This window comes from Colletotrichum tamarilloi (assembly GCF_030869305.1).
Source record: "Colletotrichum tamarilloi strain Tom-12 chromosome Unknown Scaffold_194.1, whole genome shotgun sequence".
Lineage (NCBI taxonomy): Eukaryota > Fungi > Ascomycota > Sordariomycetes > Glomerellales > Glomerellaceae > Colletotrichum > Colletotrichum tamarilloi.
In genome coordinates, this window is record NW_026849577.1 from 26,660 (window position 1) to 45,032 (window position 18,373).

At 52.1% G+C, this 18,373-nt stretch overlaps 8 protein-coding genes across 8 annotated transcripts; 4 read left to right on the forward strand and 4 right to left on the reverse strand.

Moving 5' to 3' along the window:
• Positions 1–204: 204 nt before the first annotated feature.
• On the forward strand, positions 205–1,434 carry CTAM01_16070 (uncharacterized protein; the record flags this gene model as incomplete). The annotated part of the gene is made up of 1 exon (XM_060532063.1): positions 205–1,434. One exon carries the CDS (start codon positions 205–207, stop codon positions 1,432–1,434), a length of 1,230 nt encoding a protein of 409 aa, XP_060373358.1.
• A 1,038-nt stretch (positions 1,435–2,472) lies between these two features.
• CTAM01_16071 (uncharacterized protein) lies at positions 2,473–2,847 on the forward strand (the record flags this gene model as incomplete). The annotated part of the gene is made up of 1 exon (XM_060532064.1): positions 2,473–2,847. One exon carries the CDS (start codon positions 2,473–2,475, stop codon positions 2,845–2,847), a length of 375 nt encoding a protein of 124 aa, XP_060373359.1.
• Positions 2,848–2,940: 93 nt separating this feature from the next.
• On the reverse strand, positions 2,941–3,968 carry CTAM01_16072 (dienelactone hydrolase; the record flags this gene model as incomplete). The annotated part of the gene is made up of 3 exons (XM_060532065.1): positions 2,941–3,583; positions 3,666–3,765; positions 3,830–3,968. The coding sequence occupies 3 exons, from the start codon at positions 3,966–3,968 to the stop codon at positions 2,941–2,943; spliced, it is 882 nt and encodes a 293-aa protein (XP_060373360.1).
• An 831-nt stretch (positions 3,969–4,799) lies between these two features.
• On the reverse strand, positions 4,800–6,254 carry CTAM01_16073 (riboflavin transporter MCH5; the record flags this gene model as incomplete). The annotated part of the gene is made up of 2 exons (XM_060532066.1): positions 4,800–5,753; positions 5,817–6,254. 2 exons carry the CDS (start codon positions 6,252–6,254, stop codon positions 4,800–4,802), a joined length of 1,392 nt encoding a protein of 463 aa, XP_060373361.1.
• A 3,468-nt stretch (positions 6,255–9,722) lies between these two features.
• CTAM01_16074 (glycosyl hydrolase family 7) lies at positions 9,723–11,317 on the forward strand (the record flags this gene model as incomplete). Its single annotated transcript, XM_060532067.1, has 5 exons — positions 9,723–9,901; positions 9,971–10,394; positions 10,462–10,550; positions 10,609–11,065; positions 11,129–11,317. 5 exons carry the CDS (start codon positions 9,723–9,725, stop codon positions 11,315–11,317), a joined length of 1,338 nt encoding a protein of 445 aa, XP_060373362.1.
• A 1,647-nt stretch (positions 11,318–12,964) lies between these two features.
• On the forward strand, positions 12,965–14,064 carry CTAM01_16075 (uncharacterized protein; the record flags this gene model as incomplete). The annotated part of the gene is made up of 2 exons (XM_060532068.1): positions 12,965–13,178; positions 13,274–14,064. The coding sequence occupies 2 exons, from the start codon at positions 12,965–12,967 to the stop codon at positions 14,062–14,064; spliced, it is 1,005 nt and encodes a 334-aa protein (XP_060373363.1).
• A 136-nt stretch (positions 14,065–14,200) lies between these two features.
• On the reverse strand, positions 14,201–15,034 carry CTAM01_16076 (acetyltransferase/esterase; the record flags this gene model as incomplete). The annotated part of the gene is made up of 1 exon (XM_060532069.1): positions 14,201–15,034. The coding sequence occupies one exon, from the start codon at positions 15,032–15,034 to the stop codon at positions 14,201–14,203; it is 834 nt and encodes a 277-aa protein (XP_060373364.1).
• Positions 15,035–15,949: 915 nt separating this feature from the next.
• CTAM01_16077 (uncharacterized protein) lies at positions 15,950–17,453 on the reverse strand (the record flags this gene model as incomplete). The annotated part of the gene is made up of 2 exons (XM_060532070.1): positions 15,950–17,271; positions 17,315–17,453. 2 exons carry the CDS (start codon positions 17,451–17,453, stop codon positions 15,950–15,952), a joined length of 1,461 nt encoding a protein of 486 aa, XP_060373365.1.
• Between the last annotated feature and the right edge of the window lie 920 nt (positions 17,454–18,373).

Here is an 18,373-nt window from a genome sequence, read left to right on the forward strand (position 1 = left end):
TACTTACCACCTTTCATCCATTCGCATACACATGCACACTCGTCAACCTCTCTACCACTCACAAACCATCTTGTATATTGAACGCGGCCCGGCTGACACTTCTGAACCCAGTGCGATGAGAACAAGCCGTGTGGCGCCTGTATCAGGCACAACACCCAGTGCAGTCTTCTTGAGGGCTCAGTGGACGGAGGCTCCGGTGACAACATGAGCTGGGAGCCGACATCCAATTCTAACGCAGCGGGACTTTCAAGAGTGCCGAGTTTCCAGCGAAGGAGCTCATCGCGAAAGGGGTCCAGCGGCAGCCGCAAGACGCAAACGCCATCAATCAGTCCGATAGACCACTCATTGACGCCGCCTAGTCTGCTCGAGGCCACCCTCAACCTACCAGCAGACTTCGTCAGCGACCGGGGCTCATCCATCGGAAATAGGAGGTCATCTATCGCCGCCTCGAGCCCTGACCCCTTTCCTTATTTTGTCAAGTTCTCAACCGAGCCCGTGGAACCGGTTCATTTGAGCAAGTGGATTACAGATCTCGAGCTGATGCACCACTACTCCACGGCCACTAGTCTCACGATGCCCAGGTCATCAGACGTGAGCAGCATCTGGCAGTTTGAGGTACCGAAGCTTGGTCTGACGTACATGTTCCTGATGCACGAAATCCTCGCCATTGGTGCTTTACATCTGGGTTATCTGCACCCGGAGCAGCGCGAGTCTTATGCCTTGCATGCCTCACAACATCAAAGCGATGCGATAGCGGGCATGAGAGAGTCACTCATGAACATCACGACCGAAAACTGCCACGCTCTGTTCGCGGCGTCGTCATTACTGCTGCTAAACGCATACTCCACTTTCCCATATCAAAGGGGAGCGCCCCATTCACAAGAGGCACCGACAGTCGACGATGTCCTCGACGTGTTCTTACTAGTGAGAGGAATGAGTCATATCCTATCGTCATTCCAGCCCTCTATCCAGAGTGGGCCATTTAGGAACTTCTTCACAGAGGTGGTCACTCCTGCGTCTACACCGTTGCTAGAGGCAGTCACACAGCACCTCGAGAACCTCCAAATAAGCTTAAAGGCATCCAGCGCCGACGAACCGACCAAAGCCATCGTCAGCAAAGAGATTGACGTGTTTCTCGGGTGGATCATGCACGCCGTCGAGACAACGGCGTTTCCAGAGCTGCGAGTGGCCTTGACATGGCCCATTAACCTCACGGAGGAGTATCTGCAGCTGCTGCGGAACCGCGATCCGGCGGCTCTAACTCTGCTAGCTTACTATTCAGTCGTCGTTCGCTCGACGGAAGCTACCACGTGGTTCATGCAGGGATGGGGCATCAACTCGGCGCGAGCGATAGTATCAGACTTGGATCCAGAGTGGAAAGAGTTGGTCAAATGGCCTTTGGCATTCATAAGCGATAGAAGTATACAACTTTAGTTGTTATCTAAATAAATCAAAGAACAAAACATTTAGACTACCATATTCCGCTCATGCCCTGATTTGCCTCGTCGGAGATCACACTAGCTCTGCAGATTTGAGAGCAGAGTCCAGACAGTCAGGGCTACCGCGGGTCCTACGAGCCGTGTACGATGATCCAGTGCTATTCTACGACTCGGCGGTGTCGCCAGATTCCGCCGCCAAGTAACAGCTGTTCCGTTGTTCAACGTCTACCCGATTACCCGTTCGTCTACATCTTTTAGGCTCGAAAGTCTAACGAGCCGATCACCAAAAGCCTAAAGGTTTCGGCCGAGCGGCAGCAGAGCGCATTGCGGGCTACAGTGGTCCGGAGATGTCTTGGCGACTAGAACTCGTTCGACCTACCTACTTAGGATAGAACTCATTAGCATTGAAGGTAAGGCATATTCAACTACTTCGTACAGAAGCTACTAGGAACACAAATGAGCTGTAGAGTCAGAGTGTGAGCGATCTGAAACGATCAAAACAGGAACAGACGGGTTGTACCTCAAACCCCGAAACCGAAACCGAGGTAGGTGGGTGCGCCTGGTTTGGTGCTACGACTAGTGGGGGTGTTGCGAATGTGCGATCGTCCTGGAAGCTTAAGTGATCCGACCTTGGGGTAATACCTAGCGGAAAGTGGGAATGGTAAGGCTGATTATGACTCTGCCGCCAGGTCTAAACACTGCTTGACGCGCTGCATAAGGCTCGTCACTACCTTTGTAGCCCGTTGTCCCCCGGAGAATTTGTCGGCAGGCTGCAGCTAGGGGTCGCCGATGACATTGGATCCTAGCTTTTCGCTCGAAAAGAAGCCACATGATGACCATGACGTCTGAAGGGATAAAAAGCTTAATGATGCTAACTGACGCCGCGGACGGCAATAGTCGGATGAGGATGAGGTCTAGACGCGTCTAACGCGTGGGACTACAACTATGGAAAGCGAGGTGCATCTTCTCTGACTGGCCAACTTAACAAGTCTTAGCCTCTCCGGTTCTGCGGTCATGCCGATGAATCTTGACGATGGCAAACTTGCCAAGTTGTTCTCGGAACTTCCGTGCCTATTCAAACATCTCCTTGGGCAGAAGAATTCTACGAGTCTTGCTGCTTACAGCGAGGGCGGCCATGTTGCTGATGAGCTGTTTGCTCTCGCATTCAATAACGTTTCCTGGCAAGGCTCTCGACGTACCTCCTTGGAGCGGATTCGAATTGGCCCTCTCTCAAGTAACCTCATTATCGCCGCTAACATGTCAATTTTACCTCCTGGTACAGGTACAGACGATGAGACGAACGATTAACCTCATAGTACGATTAGCGAATATTCCAGACGAACAGACGAAAACGGATACACATCTCTCTATCCAGACAACATTGACAAAGCCTTCGAAGCGCGGGTGACTGTTGGACTTCAATTGTTGAAAGCAATCAGTACAGTCGAGATCATATTTGGACAGCAAACTTTTCGAATATGTACAAGAATTGTAGGCTCGATCAAGCCCAGGTGTCAAAGAAGCGAACAGCCTGGAAGAAAGCCTCCTCCTTGCCGAACTTCTGTCTGGGGTCCGAAATATTGGCGCGAACGCCGAATCCATGCGAGGTACCACCATACACAGCGAGGGAGAAGGGCTGGCCAGTCTCACTGAGGAGGGCCTCGACCTCGGCACGACGAGCGGGTGACATGAGGTTATCAGTTTCTACAGCGGCATTGTCAATAACAAGGAACAGTCCAGGTACCCTTCTGCATGTGTCCTCCTGGGAGGAGAGGGGCCGGGATTTCAACGTACCGGCGGCAGCGACACTCGCGGGACCAGTGATGGCCGTAATCTCCTCATCGGTAAGAAGACTTGGGTGCGCGGCGAAGCCGACATCAGCGCCCTTGCCCTCGGCGAGGACGCGGAAAGAGTAGCGGCCTCCGAAGCAGTATCCCGTGACGGCGACCTTGCTCACGCCGAGTTCCTCGCGCAGGTACTTGATGGAGTTGGCGATGATCGGGTCAGTGACGTTGGGTCCGTGCTGCGCAAGGAATGCCGTCGTGTTGAAGCCGGGGATGTTGATATCGTTCGGGGCGGGGCTGCCGTTGAACAGGTCCGGCGCGACGGAGATGTAACCGGCGCGAGCAAAGCTGTCGGACAGGCTGGCCGTTTGCGTTAACATCGGTATTGGCACGACGGTGCCATATGGCGGCCCGAGGTCTGTGACTGGTATGAGGTACTCACAGCTTGTTTTGCGCGAGCTGGATTCCGAAAACGTCGGTCAGGTAAAGGACTCCAACAGTCCTATTACCACGCGTGCTTGGCTTGGTGACATATTGGGTCACTGCATACAAATCGCGTCAGCTCGTGCGCCAGATAGACGTCGCGACGAAATTGAAAAGACTCACGCCCATTGTACTTGACCTCCTCGCCAATTGGAGTGCCAGTGTGGGCAATGGCGGAAACGTCGGCAACGGGGCACTTCTTAGCAGCATTGGTCAGAGATACGAAGCCTAGAAGGGCTGCGACAATAGTTTTGCTGAGCATCTTGAAGGTTCTGGACTGGAGGTAAGTCAATCACAGAGCACGGCGGACGGAGACCGGATGGAGGAAATGGGACGGGACGGGATAGCCCAACATCTTTTTAAGATTTAAGCTTCTCCCCGTTCCACGCGTCTAATGATTACAAATAAGCCAGATCGGAACCTGTTTTCTTGGATGGTCATCCGCACGGAGATACGGGTGGTATCTTGGAGATATCCTTTGCCAAGGCGGTAGACATGGCGCAAGACCCTTGAAGACGTCATCCAATCCTCTAGCCGTGTGCTCCGCGTCTCCGCAAACACACCGTGAACGGTGAAGGATTGAGAGTTGCCGGGGCGGGGAGAAGGTTCCAGTCTGGGCCCAAGGAGGAAGCCGAGCTCTTGCTTCTCCGCTTCAGAATTGTGCGCCAATCATTGTGCTCGGTGCCCCTGTTTCGATGGTGGCTTTGTTTGCTTGTTTAATGTTTAAATGCAACATTGATGGACGTGATGATCCTTGGATTCTCCCAAGGCCAAGCCGTGCGGCAACGGGAAATGAGCATCGTTTAGGACGGACTGCCGTTATTCAGATGAGGGGTCCGCGTGGGGCAATTGCGACTTATCAATGGCCGGCTCGCTGCCGAATCGGCAAAAGCTTTGAATGTTGAGTCTTTATTACTAGTTCTTAGTAAGGTTTCGGTGAGGGTATTCATTCATCAGACTCGGTCAAAATGATCCAGCCTATCCAAGTCTCCATGACGCAGACCACCATGGCAGCAATTCTCTCTCAACAACCGTTATGCCGTATCTCAGCTCTTGAATACCAAGGCTGGCTAGCTTTCATTCAAGCTTCTTCTCAGACAAATCCTAAAAGACCCTCAGTAGTGAACAGCTTTGCGCAAAGCGTCAGAACCGCCCCGACCATGCAAATGACGCCGCCAAACACGGAAATCTGGTCGTAACCGTGGTACCGATTGAGCAACGCGCCGCTGACCGGTGGACCAATCAACACAGCAATTGATGCGAATGCGATGCCCATTCCCATATAGGTGCCGATATCCTTCGGCGTCTTTGGGCACAGGGTGAAGACCACGGACCCTCCTGAGATGATGGCGCCAGAAGTGAGACCATACGCTGCGGCAAAGCCAATGATTCCAGCCTCAGTCATTGCCTTGGGCCAGCAGAGAATCGATATGGCGGTTAACAGTCCTGCAGTGAATAAGATGTTGATGCGACCAAATTTGTCGCCGAGAACGCCTGGAATGATGCGGCCGGGGATCGAGGCTCCGTTAATGACTGCCACCAAATAAGACGCCAGTGACGGGCTCAAGCCGTGATCGATACCGAATGTCGGCAAGTAAAAGAAGGGGATGAACATGCCCACAAACATGAGGCACACGCCACCAGTGAGACACAGAAACAGCGGCTGTCGAAAAGCTTTCCAGATGAAGAACTGGCTCCTTCGAGGGGGAAGACGGGCCCTGACGGCGACGGACGAGTATAAGAGGAATGGCATCATGATGAAGCCGCATATGCGAACGGCCCAACCGAACCCCAGCGTGTCCAGAAGCTCTGAGAGAACGATGGGGAAGACGACTGCGCCCAACGAGGAGCCGGCAATGGCGAGACCCATGGCTGCTCCTCTCCTCCTCTTGAAGTATTGAGGCGTGGCGGCCATTGCTGGGAACATGATCAATCCGTTCGATAAGCCGCTGAGCACACCTTGAGCGAGCATGAACTGCCAATACTCGTTGCACAAGCTCGTCATCATCACTGAGAAGATGTATACTATCGCGGCGGGACGAATGACCTAGTCAAGGTTAGCATCTTCTCGATGGCGATACCAGCACGCCTGTGTCTTGTGTGCACTCACCCATGCGCCATAACGGTCAAAGATTGGCCCTCCTATAGCACCAGACGCAAACACCAAGAATGCCTGTATTGATCCGATCCACGATATGTCGTCTGGCGTATGGTTCGAAAGCTGATGGCGCGTGTAGTACGCTTGAAAAACGCCAAATGAGTTGGTGTACCCCAGAGAGCAGAACAGGATGGCTGCTGTGCCGGCCGCCACTGACCATGCTCGCGTGCCGCCTTCGGGGAAGTCATCTTCAGCCGACTGAATAACCTTTTCGTGTTTCTCCTGCTCGCCTGATCGTCCTTGGTCTGTCGATGGCGTTGACTTACTCTTCTCCGACTCGGCGTGCGACTGTTGAAGTACTTCCCCGCGACCCTCGCCCGAATTGGCTCTCGACGGACCGCCCTCGACGATATCCTTCACCTCATCCTTGGTCTCGGTTGGTTCGTTCATGTTTGCGTTGTTCTCAGAGAACTCTGTGTCTTTGAGAGATTCGAGAAGCTTGGATCAGCTCCATCCTCAAACTGGGCACAAACAAGGCGCGTCGCTGTCTATTGAATGCCACCAAGACCTCCCGCACCTCGGGACCGACTGCCCGCGGCCACCGTCACGAGATGCCCACCTGTGAGGCGTACATGAACTTTTGAAATCTTCACGCAACATGTGGGCTCTGTTTCTGCAGCTTGGCAGCTAGTCGGGAGGAACGTGCCAGTCTGAGCCCTTGGGACTTCACCGATCGACTTGCTTGACTGCGGCTACGGCACGGCCGAAAGCGCACGTGCGCCGGCGAGCTCCCGGAGGCTGATATGTTTACAGTCAGTTTGAGAAGACGCAGCCCAGCCCGACGGGAGCGCCGTTAGAGGCGGATCTCGCAAGGCCGTGGCATCTGCAAGCTCGTTGGAGGCGGTTTAGGAGTGACAATGACTTCATGGTTGGCAAGTGGCATAAGCTCTGTATACTTTAGGTTCATGACGCTATCCACGGTTTACAACCAACGTCGTCTGATCACAAACTCGCAAGTACCGTGCAGCACTGCAACTTTCTCAAACAGCACGTAGCGTACTTGGATCGACGCCAAGGGAATGCGAATGCGGTCCTCGACACTGCAGCTCCTGTCGATCAATAGTCCCCGACGCAGGCTGTACGTCTGCCCTCGCATGTTTACCTGTGTCATCATGACCAACAACCTTAAATCGATGAAAGCATTCGTCTGTCGCGTCCGCACCCATAACATGACTTGTTGCCTATATGTAACTCATGCCCCGAGTTACTCTATCGTTCTTTTGGTGTAGCAAATTCTCCTACACATTGCATCCTTCACGAGTTCACCAGAATTTAACAAGGTTTTACCCTCAGGCCTCTGACCCAGGCTTGGGGGTCGACGAAACCTTCCAGGCTTATCCAAATCTCATGGAAAGATGATTGCGCTATGCCGATCAAAGCGTTTGAAGACATAGCGAGCTCTTCGACAACAGTGAGGTGGCTCATCACAGATTCTGATCCCGTCAAGGTCCAACCTTATCAAATGGCGGGCGCAGTCCGTGTGGTTGACAGACTTCGGAGTATGGGTTGAAGTCATCCTGTCTCTTCGAAGTTGGGTCAGCTATGGTGCATGTTTCTTCGTATGCAACAAGTCTGCGCCTTGGTGGACTTGCAACAGCTGAGTTATGCTCATCTGCTCTTGAGCTCACTCTGTCCTTCCGAACTTCTCAGCCTAAATTTAGTCCAACATTCATTCGTCTGAGGTCCTGTAAACGCCCTGCTTGCCAAGCCGGCTAAATCTCTTCATCCGACACAGCTATACATTTACATTAGATGCTGTAGATGCTCAGACTACACCGTTGACTCCCAGACGAGTCGTTCCGCGTTCAAAGTTGTCAGGTTGACGGTTGTCACACGAAGAAAAGAGCAGCTCCAGACAACACCACGAGCAGGCAGATACTATGAGGCCACCAATGCTAAAAGCCCCGTTCTCTCCTTCCAACCATGACGTACCTTAGTGAGCGTCATGAGAAGCTAGGGTGAAAACTTTGAGTGTATGTTATTTGAGACTCTCAATCCTCCGAAGGCTAGGCCAGGGAGTGAGGAAGGTCCGGTGACAGTAGACTCAACGTTGAACACTTTACTAACGCGCATCATGTAATCTATACACAGATTACTTCGTCACATAGAGAAAGACTTGGAGAGCGTGTTGCATTCAATGTCCTGGTTCCGGCCCGCGTTTCGACTACTACGTACCTTGAAGGTCAGCCTCAGCTAGGCCACACGCAACTGCTCCAACCTACATGTATGAACATAACCAATACGCAAGTTGGTCTTCAATGAGAGTTCTTCCCACTTTACTAGGTTACTAGGCGGAGTTTGCACAACATGAGAGAAACGGCGTTACATCGCAGGTTCCAAGAGGAAGACACATTATCACCGGCAAAGTCACACATGACGAACCCCTTAATATGGAAAAATGGCATCACGAACGGAGCTACAACCTCCGCGAACCGCGATGTTTGCCCGTCTACCCCGCTACGGAACCAAGGGGTCACAACTATTTAGCCCCGGCTCCCCTGCGATCGCTGCACGCCGAGACTCACGCCGAGACTCACCCCGCAGATCCCCCAGACGCCCGTTCGGCACAGACTTCGAGCCAAGAGCAAAGTTTCGGACAACGCAACGTCTGCCGTCCATGGGCTGTCAAGCAACTGGTGGGTAGCCGCCTATCTTTCGACGATGCTGAGTGAGGCTTTCTGTCTGGAGGTCCGGTTCGCTTGACACTCCTCAGCACCAGTCTGCTGAAATTCCCGCTTGTTCCGTCTGCGCATTTCACAACCAGCCTTCGTTGGTAGTCGCCAAGAAAGCATACGATGTGAGTAATGGCATACTGTATTCGTGTCGCATATCCACTCCTGTCACATTGACTGACTCTAGCTGCGTAGCAGAAGGTAGATTGCCTCGACGGAAGTACTTGAAGGGTGGTTCAAGCCTCGAAACATCCGCATATACTTGTCGTCGTGGTTCGGTAGGCCATGGAGCTGCTTAGCGCCAATGGACACCTGGTACTATGCTGGAGGGTTCAGGAAGATACCTTCGCCGAGCCTTATTATCCACACAAGTCTGCTTCGACGTTGATCAAGCTCCGACACGGGCAAGGGAGCCCTGCCGGACAAGTTCGGACGGTGGGCTAGCGAGAGCCGAAGACAGGCACGATCGGCAAGGTATCGCGGCCGTTCCTGCCGACCGTCGTTCACCTAATCCCGTACGTCCCGGAGCTATTTGCTTAGTCTTACCGCCGCCGAGATCTTGGCTCTTGGAACCTTGACTTGGCTCTCCATCACCTGGCTACCACATAACGTTGACTCTCACCAACAAGCCAATGGAGTAGACCTCCTCTCTGCTTACAAGACCTTGGCAGTCTTTTGATATGGGGATTGCTTCGGTGCGACAGTCCTCAGATCCGCAATCCAAGGGTTTCTTTCCCTGCATCAAACACTCAACTTTTGCCAACTCTGGAAGTGGGGCTTAGCTGCCGACGGGAATTTCGTCCCGGTCAACTCGTTCCAAGACTTGGACGACAAGGTGTATGCGATCTAATGTCACATGGCACGCGTCCGAGAAGAGACTTTGTCCTTGCGGGTAATGGCGATGTAACGATTTGACACTTTTCGTCGACTTTCGAGAAATGCTAGAGACTCGATCACGGAACTGAACGCGATGTTGCCGGAATCCGGGACGCTAGAGAGAATCTTCTCGGGGAGCCTCATTCCGCAATATCAAAAGGCCGAATACCTTTGGAAGAAGATAAGAGCATAAATATGGCGCGGAGATCCGCGTTCAACTGGAATGTAAAGTAAGCTTCTCACAACTTACGCTCAGCATTCACTTTCCAACTTCCAAGACGATTCTTCAGTCTCTGCAGTTTCCTTCACGATGAAGTACACTCTTTCAGCACTTTCCATGCTAGCCATGGCTGTGGCTCAGCAGGTCGGCACCGAACAGCCTGAGACTCATCCCAAGCTGAGCTGGCAGAGGTGTACTTCTTCATCATGCTCGAACGTCAACGCTGAGGTCGTCATCGACGCCAACTGGCGCTGGGTTCATGGCGTTGGGTAAGTGGCGATGCTGATTGTTGTCTTTCTTCAGATGATGACCGACTCCACTGGCTGACACTGATCTAGCGGATACCAAAACTGTTACGATGGAAACTCGTGGACTGGATTATGCACGACCGGAGACAACTGCGCCCAGACTTGCGCTGTCGAAGGAGCCGAGTACGGCGGTACCTACGGCGTCTCGACCAGTGGCAATGCCATGACTCTAAAGTTCGTTCAGGAGCACCAATACGGTAAGAATATTGGCTCTCGTATGTACCTCATGAACGGGGACAGCAAGTACCAGACCTTCCAGCTCCTGAACAACGAATTCGCTTTCGACGTCGACCTATCCAGTGTCGAGTGTGGCATGAACAGTGCTCTGTACTTCGTTGCCATGAAGGAGGACGGCGGTCTGTCTTCGGAGCCTAATAACAAGGCGGGAGCCAAGTACGGTACTGGTTACTGTGACGCGCAATGTGCTCGCGATCTTAAGTTCATTGGCGGCAAGGTAGGCCTCAACCCTCCATGCTTGACAATACGGGAAAAAAGCTCCGACTAACAGTGACGACGAATAGGGCAATGTCGTAGGCTGTGAGCCTTCTGAGACCGATGGCAGTGCCGGTGTCGGCAACATGGGCGCCTGCTGCGCCGAAATTGATGTCTGGTAAGACATTCGAACCAATTCTCACTCGAGAGTTGCTCAAGTCCTGACCAATACCCAGGGAATCCAATGCCTACGCGTACGCTCTGACTCCCCACCCTTGCGAGAACAACAACTACCACGTCTGCGAGGGTTCCAACTGCGGCGGCACCTACTCCGAGGATCGCTACGGCGGCGGCTGCGATGCCAACGGTTGCGACTACAACCCGTACCGCATGGGCAACCCTGACTTCTACGGCCCCGGAAAGACCATTGACACCACCAAGAAGTTCACCGTCATCACCCGCTTCTCTCCAGACCGCATGTATCAAGTCTTCATTCAGGACGGAAGAACCATTGAAGTACCCGGCGCCAAGTGGGCGGGTGTGCCCGAGACCTCAGAGATCACGCCCGAGTACTGCGAGCGCCAGTTCGCTGTCTTCAACGAGCGAGACCGCTTCAACGAGGTCGGCGGATACCCCCAGCTCAACGCCGCGCTCAACATTCCCATGACTCTTGTGATGTCCATCTGGAGCGACGTAAGTATTTCCACCAATGTGTCCGTCAGCCTTTGACTATGCCAAGCTGATGTTCCGCTGTAGCACTACGCCAACATGCTCTGGCTCGATTCCACCTACCCGCCCGAGAGGGCTGGAGAGCCCGGCACCGAACGTGGACCTTGCGCCCCGACTTCTGGTGTCCCGGCCGAAGTTATCGAGCAGTTCCCCAATTCGCAGGTTGTCTGGTCCAACATCCGCTTCGGCCCCATTGGCAGCACCTACGCTGTCTAAAAGGACTGAAGGGAGACTCGAAGTTGCACACGACCCTGATCGCTTCGGGAGTGTCTCCAAGAGTATACTGAGTGGAGGATATCTCTTCTTTTCCCTGTATATAAATTCTCTTCTTCCATCGCCGGCACCATTTCTTTCATCCGGCTTTGTCCCATAGACTCGGACCTGAATACACTTATCCACACTATCCAACGCAACGAAGTCTTTCGGTGTTTGTGTCTCGGAGTCAAAGAGATCTGTCGTGAATGCAGCTCATCAACTTCAAGCCATGGTTGATACGAGTAGCATTGGAATATCAGAGAACCGTACACGCGTTGGCAACAGACCGCAGTATTCGACAAGCATCTTGGCCAAGAGCCTCCTGTAGCTTTCAGGAGCGGGAGGAAAATGTGCCTTTGGCTATTAAAAATATCAACTCCACCCTCTTGCTGACTCATTTTGCCGGCAAGTGCCGCGGTCAAGCCACGAGCGCGGCGGCGTTCAAGGGCATCGGGGAGTATCGGCTTTAGGATAATCGTGATCAGCTGAGTCGGTGAGTCGTTGGAGTCGTGGCATGTACGATGATCGATTCGCAGGCTCGGGCACTTTGACAGAGTTCGTCTCGATGTCGGCTTGGTTCGGCTCGGTGGTATTTTGCTACCGCATCGATTCTCGATCGGAAAAGCCAGATAGAAGATAGGTCCTGAAGAACGAGGGCTATCAACTTCTATCTGTCCGTACAGTAGATGAACAATACGACTACGCCCCTGACTCGTGGTGATCGTGGTAGACCCCGAAGTGGAAGCGAGCATCCGCTTAGGGACAGTAGAGAGTTGTGAGATGGAGAGTTCTACATATGGATTCCTACGGGGTGAAGGACGTGCCGACTAGAGATATGGGATGATTAGCCAAGGCATTAATTCGCGATTGGGAAAGTCTAACAGTTGAATGTTGTGAGTGCACCGACGTGATGAACCAGCCTCAGGCTGTAGCTCCAAAGGAGAGCGAGAGCGAGTTACTCTAAACAGGGATAGCCCAGACGCGCTCCGCGTCTTGATTCGTCAGTATGAAGAGACAAACGTCAGTCTGCGGACGCTAATGCAGACTGCTGACACGCTAAAATCTGGTTAGAGATCAAACAGGGGCTTTAAATCCGTCCGAATACACTCCCGTCTGGGAGAGTGCTTCGCCTCGCCGATGACAACGGCCAGATAGTGCTTGGATTAGCAATCCATCTCGAAGATAGTACTTCACAAAAAGGAGAAACATAAGGACAACACTAATCCTCAGTTTTGCTTTCCCTCAAGTTTCCGCAAAAGGCCCTCAAGTGTTCAAAAATACAAGAGATAAGTCGTGGGCAACCTCGACTTTGCTGAGCCTATCCGCACAAACTAGGCCTGAGTCAGTAGGAGTCCCCACCATCGAAAAAAAGGCATCGACGCCGATTCGACCATTTAGGTTCCGGCCTTGTGGCACCATCCCTGGCACTTAGACGGTGGAAGGCTGTCAGCAGGCTGCATATAGTCTTCTGGAGGACCAGTCTCATCTCCTTCGAGCATTGTTGTCATCCGTTTGTCAAAGATTGACCAGATCTCGGAGCTGCTGACTGCTGACGCTCCCGGCCTTGTTTCTTCGGCTCTCTCACTTGTCCAATCGCCTTTTTGACCAATGTCTTTCGAGGATATCTTTCCACATATAGAAGCGACGGCAACAATGGAGATGTGTTTCAGTCCCGGCCCGGCGATTCCTGCCGGGACAGTCATCCCAGTGATTGCGAATCCTCGTTTGGCTGAACTACGGGATCCTTCAGAGGACTGGACCGGAGTTACGAGTACGGCGGAGAGGCGTAAATTACAGAACCGGCTGAACCAGAGAGCGCGAAGTGAGTCCACCTCGGTACCGATCTGCTGACATCTACTACCCGCACGGGCAAGGCTAGTGATATCATTCAGCTAACGGTTACACGCGTATTACAAGGGCGGAGAGCACAGAAGAAACTCGGCAAACATTCTCCATCAGATAGAAGTCCGTCAACCGAGGTGGAATCCGACACATCGACAGCCTTGGTGAAGAAAGAGTCCGCCTCGCCAACTAACGAAAATACCCAGACAGCCCTGGCGGCCATCATCGCAGGGAAGATTGGAAAGGCCGCCGTTCCAGATGTCTGCCTCCTGGGCAAGACAGGCATGCCAGCCATGCTAGAAAAGTTCGCCGAGGGTGCCTACGAGGACTATATGCGCGGCCGGCCCTGTACAGACTACCTCACGACCCTCGTCCGCGTCAATGTCTTCCACGCCTTTGTTCGCAACGCCAAAGCCCTCAGCTTCAACAAGGAGTGGCTGACCTACGACGCTATCTCGCCCTTTAACAAAACCGGTCCTGACCTGGGTCCCGCCACGACATCGGCATCGTGTCCGTCCAACATGCTGCCCACGGCGCTCCAGTTGTCCGTCGAACATCACCCCTGGATCGACTTCTTCCCGCACCCCCGAATGCGAGACAACTTTCTACGAATCGTGGCCGAGCACGGGGAGGACTACATTGACGAAGACGAAATGTGCCGGGACGTGGTCGATGTGGGCGCGGGGGCGGGAGTCGAAGACGCGGCGCTGATTGTTTGGGGAGAGCCGTGGGATCCGCGGGGCTGGGAGGCCACGGAACCGTTTCTCCGGAAATGGGGCTGGTTGCTTGACGGCTGCACCGAAATGCTCGAAGGCACGAATTACTGGAGGGAGAAAAGGGGCCTGCGGAAACTCAAATTTAACTAACCAGAATCCTTGCCCAAAGCAACACTCCCTCCGCCCATGTCGAACACAACGAAGCATGGGTCCACATGGGTAGAAAGATACCAGGTCATGATGCAGGGTCACTCTGATGTCTTTTGACTATCCACTAATCTTATCATCAAGAGCTCTTGCCCTTGGCCTTGTCTAGAATGTCCATCAACTCGACAAAGTACGGGAGAAACGCCTCGCATTCGACTCTGAAGCCCTCGTGAGCACCCGCGACGTCAAGCTTCGGACACCCCAGAATTTTGGCCTGCGCGTCGACCGCCTGAGCATACCACGCCTCTCTGCTCCGAATGCCCCTCATCAGCCCGATGCTCGTTCCGTTCTCCCTGATGCGATACAAACTCGGCAGATAGCCCAGCAAGACGGCAAACTCGTTGGCCCAGTGATTCGGGGGATTCATTGGATCCGATGGCCCCGTGCGAGGAACACCTTCATCGAAATAGCCGATCAGCTTAGAGCTGAACTTTTCCTGCGCAGCATCGACGCCTGAAGCCTCATATATGTCGAGACAATTATACAAGAACTCAAAGACTTCGGTGGCATTGGGGAGAAGCATGAAGGTCGGAGCTTCGTGGGAGATGACGTGTTCGACCATGTCTGGAAAGTCGAGGGCGAACTGAAATGCAAGGATACCGCCCATACTACTCCCGAAAAGAGTGGCTTTGTCGAAGCCGAGGGCCTCGATGATGGCGCGAATATCGCGGGCTTGCTGTGGAGGATTGAGCCTCTTGTTGACTTTGGCTTGACTTGCTGACATTTGACGACGGTCAAGGGTGGCGCATGTATATCTATCCGATAGAGAGGCTATGATCGTGTCATATTGCCGTCCGTGGCCATTGCCTCCCGGGATGAAGACGATGAGCGGACCTTTGCCTTGGGACCAATAGTGAATATCGCAATCCTCGATGTGCAGGACTGCGCGGGTTGGAGCAAATTCTGGTGCCATTATCGTAGCTGCTACTTGCTCTCAATTGTATGGAGGATGATAGAGGATCAGACTTGGTCTAGCTGGAAATGGTACTGAAGTCGGTGGATTCCGTGGAAGTAGATGAGACACGGTGATACAGACGCCGGCTCGCTATATAAAGCATGACTGAAAGATTGAAACTCGCATCTGATGACTTCAATTAAGATACGTGATCAAAGGACTGCGGCCGTTTGATGACCCGGCTTACGGCGTTCTCGATTAGAAATACATAGGACGCGTTGTCTATCTGCGGGGTGATGATCCTGTCAGCATGGGCAGCTTAACCCGGTTCAATCACAACCAACAGCGGATGATACGGGCCGTATCTCCTAAGTAAGCTGATGAGAAGGCGTAAGTGATCAAAGATGATGACTTCTGGATCCGGATCTGAGCGCACCGGAAAATGAATGTCGGGGTCGGCGCCCGGCCCCACATTGCCGGGTCGGCCATCTTGGCACTGATGATGGCTCAGGTTCTTACCTGCCTCATCTAGAGTCCAGGCGGCTCAATTTTAATGTATTTGAAATATATTTTGCCAGAATAGATAGGCAGGTTTGATTTTATCGGTCACAGTACTTATCAAGCAAGGCTCTGGGCGCGACCCAGGTCCTTCGTACTTCCCCAAACCCTTCGGCGACTCTCGGGAACGATGGCTAACATGGCAACTGTCGTACCTGTCACCACACCATAGAGAATTGGATGGTCGTAATGTGCAGCTCATCAGTTTTGGAGGACTTTCTGATGGCTACTCAGTCAAACTTTATGGCATTGTCTTGCGTACTCCCTATAGGGTACCTATAGTGAAGGCCTCACCACCCCACCTTGTAGTGGTTTCCTCTCACAACCGATCGATCTGGTGGTAGAGTCTGGCGTTGTGAGCAAAAGAGTCAATGATCAAGATCGAGAGTAACTATTCTCATTCCCTGTAGCGAATTCAAGTCTTTCAATCTCTTCCCTCGGCCACTGCAGGAAATCCAAGTACGCAGCATCTAGATTCGACGCCACGCCTTGTAGAACTTGATCAGCCCAGCCGCGCATGTACCACAGCCACTCGAGCTTCTTGACCAGTACGGAAAAGTGACCCAGCACAACCAGGGCGATGGTCTTTTTCATTTTGAGACATCGCACGAAGTCGTCGTCGGTGCGGTAGATGCAAGCCATAATCACCTCCACCTTGCCCTCGGACGCGGTGGTGGGCTCAGCGATTGTTCCAAAGGTTTCTTGGAAGGCGGAGGATACGTATTGAATCATCTTTCTGTAAGTTGCTTCGTCGGGATCCGCAGTGTCAGCAATGAGCTGTGCGATGCGCCCGAGAGCATGTTCCCATGCAACGGGTCTTGACGCTGTCGGGCTTGAACGCGACACTGAAGCCTGGCTTGACGGGTCCTTCCTCGGTGGCTGCTTTTCTTCTGAAGGCGTAGGAGCGAGGACGCCTGAGAAGATGGCCTCGAAGCCGACCGTCTCAATGACGAGCCTGACGCCCCTGAGCAGCTCGAACCAGGCCACCTCAACGCCATCCGAGACTATGAGCAGATTTCCCGGCGCGGGACCGCGGGCAAAGCTACAGGAGCAGACGAGAGTGGTGGCGATGTAGAGGACGCCAGCGGAGTCGAGGCTGAGGCGGGGCATGAGTTCCATGGTCTGACGCAGGCCGGCCTCGTAGTGTTTGTCTGCCAGCCCTCGATACCTCGTTCGCTCGTCTGGTTTTATGGTAGCTAGATGAAACGCGGACACGGCGAGGAGGAGGTGGAGGACGGAATGGTTTTCGAAGGCGAGGATCGGCACCTTTTGACGCCAGAGGATTGCGTCGCCGTGGTCCAGAGCTGGGCAGGTGAGGAAGTGGTGCAGTAGGGCAAGATCATCAACGGTCCATATCCATGGAATGAGTCCTTTTAGGGATGTTCCCAGAAGTAGAGAGTCTGGACCGGCCGATATGCTGCTGCCTGGCGAGGAGGTTTGGCTCAGGGTGCTGGAAGACGAGGAAGCCACTGGGACACCGAGCTGCTGGTTGTGTCTGAAAGAGTAGTCGTCTTGAGGCATATAATGCCGAGATCCGTTTGCCTTCGAGTTCTTGGAACATTGCCCACGATTGAGGGCATCATGAGAGGCATTGGCTGGGTTGTCCAGGTCTGAGCTTAGTGTTGAGGACTCGAAGCTGCAGTTGTGGAGGGCTTTCGAGCACTGCCCGCACTTGGGCTTGACTTCGTCACACTGTGCTAGTCGGTAAGTTTCGTAGCCATGCAACGTATTATGGGAAACTTGCCTTGATCCTGCGCTTCTTGCACGTTTCGCAGCCTCCCCTCGACTTTTTATGCGGCCGCCGCTTCACGATGTGGCATGTTGTGCAGGTGCAGCCCGGATCAGCGTGCGCCGCATGCGGAGGACCAGCACCCAGCATTTGTAGGGTAATTAAGTGGTAAATAGCTAGGCAAGGTCGAATCACTCAGCGTCCAGAAGAAGGTTTCAATGTATTGGATGAAGTAATCAGTTGTAACTTCGAATTGAGCGCTTTGGGGATAGTCAAAGTGAAGAAGGGAATACGAGACGAAACGAGAAAGATAAAAATCAAACAAGGACGCAGGCCAACGAGGTGGGGAGCAGTAGCCAATCACCAATGAGCAGTGACTGAATCATTTTAGCTCCGTCCAGCTCCTTTGGCTTAGTTCAACCGACTTTAGGCGACCTCGACCTCAAGGAAGATAAGAAGTAAACGCGTCTACAGAGTGACTTAATTCTTAGTATCTAAGGCTATCTCATTGGCCCCGACGATCTTTATATATATCAGTAACGACTATTTTATACCGTACACTTACAATTAAGACCACGATATAATAGTAGGTTACTAATATAATATATATAGCTAATAAAGTATCGTTAAAATAGCCTCACGAATTATAAAGCCTTTTATCCGCGGCCCTTATTTATAGAAAATACCTAAAGAAATTTAAACTATTAATATATATAAAATATAATAGAATAGGGTAGGGTAATTAGTCCTAATAGTTCTTTTTGAAAACTAATTAAGTATAAGTATTTATAAGAGGGCTAATTAGAGTAAAATATAAAAAAAAGGGCCCCGATTAAAAATAATAAGTTTAAAAAGCGGATTTTTATTTTAATTATATATATACCTTTTTAAAATCGAACTAAAGCCCTTTTAATAATTTAATTTTAAATATAATAATATAAAATAATTAAAAAGTTTACCTTTTTAATTTAGCTAATACTATCCTCTTTTTTTAGTTTTAACTTTATTAATTAAAGCTATATTAACCTAATTAAAAGAGGTATTTTATATTATTTTTATAAGTATTAATA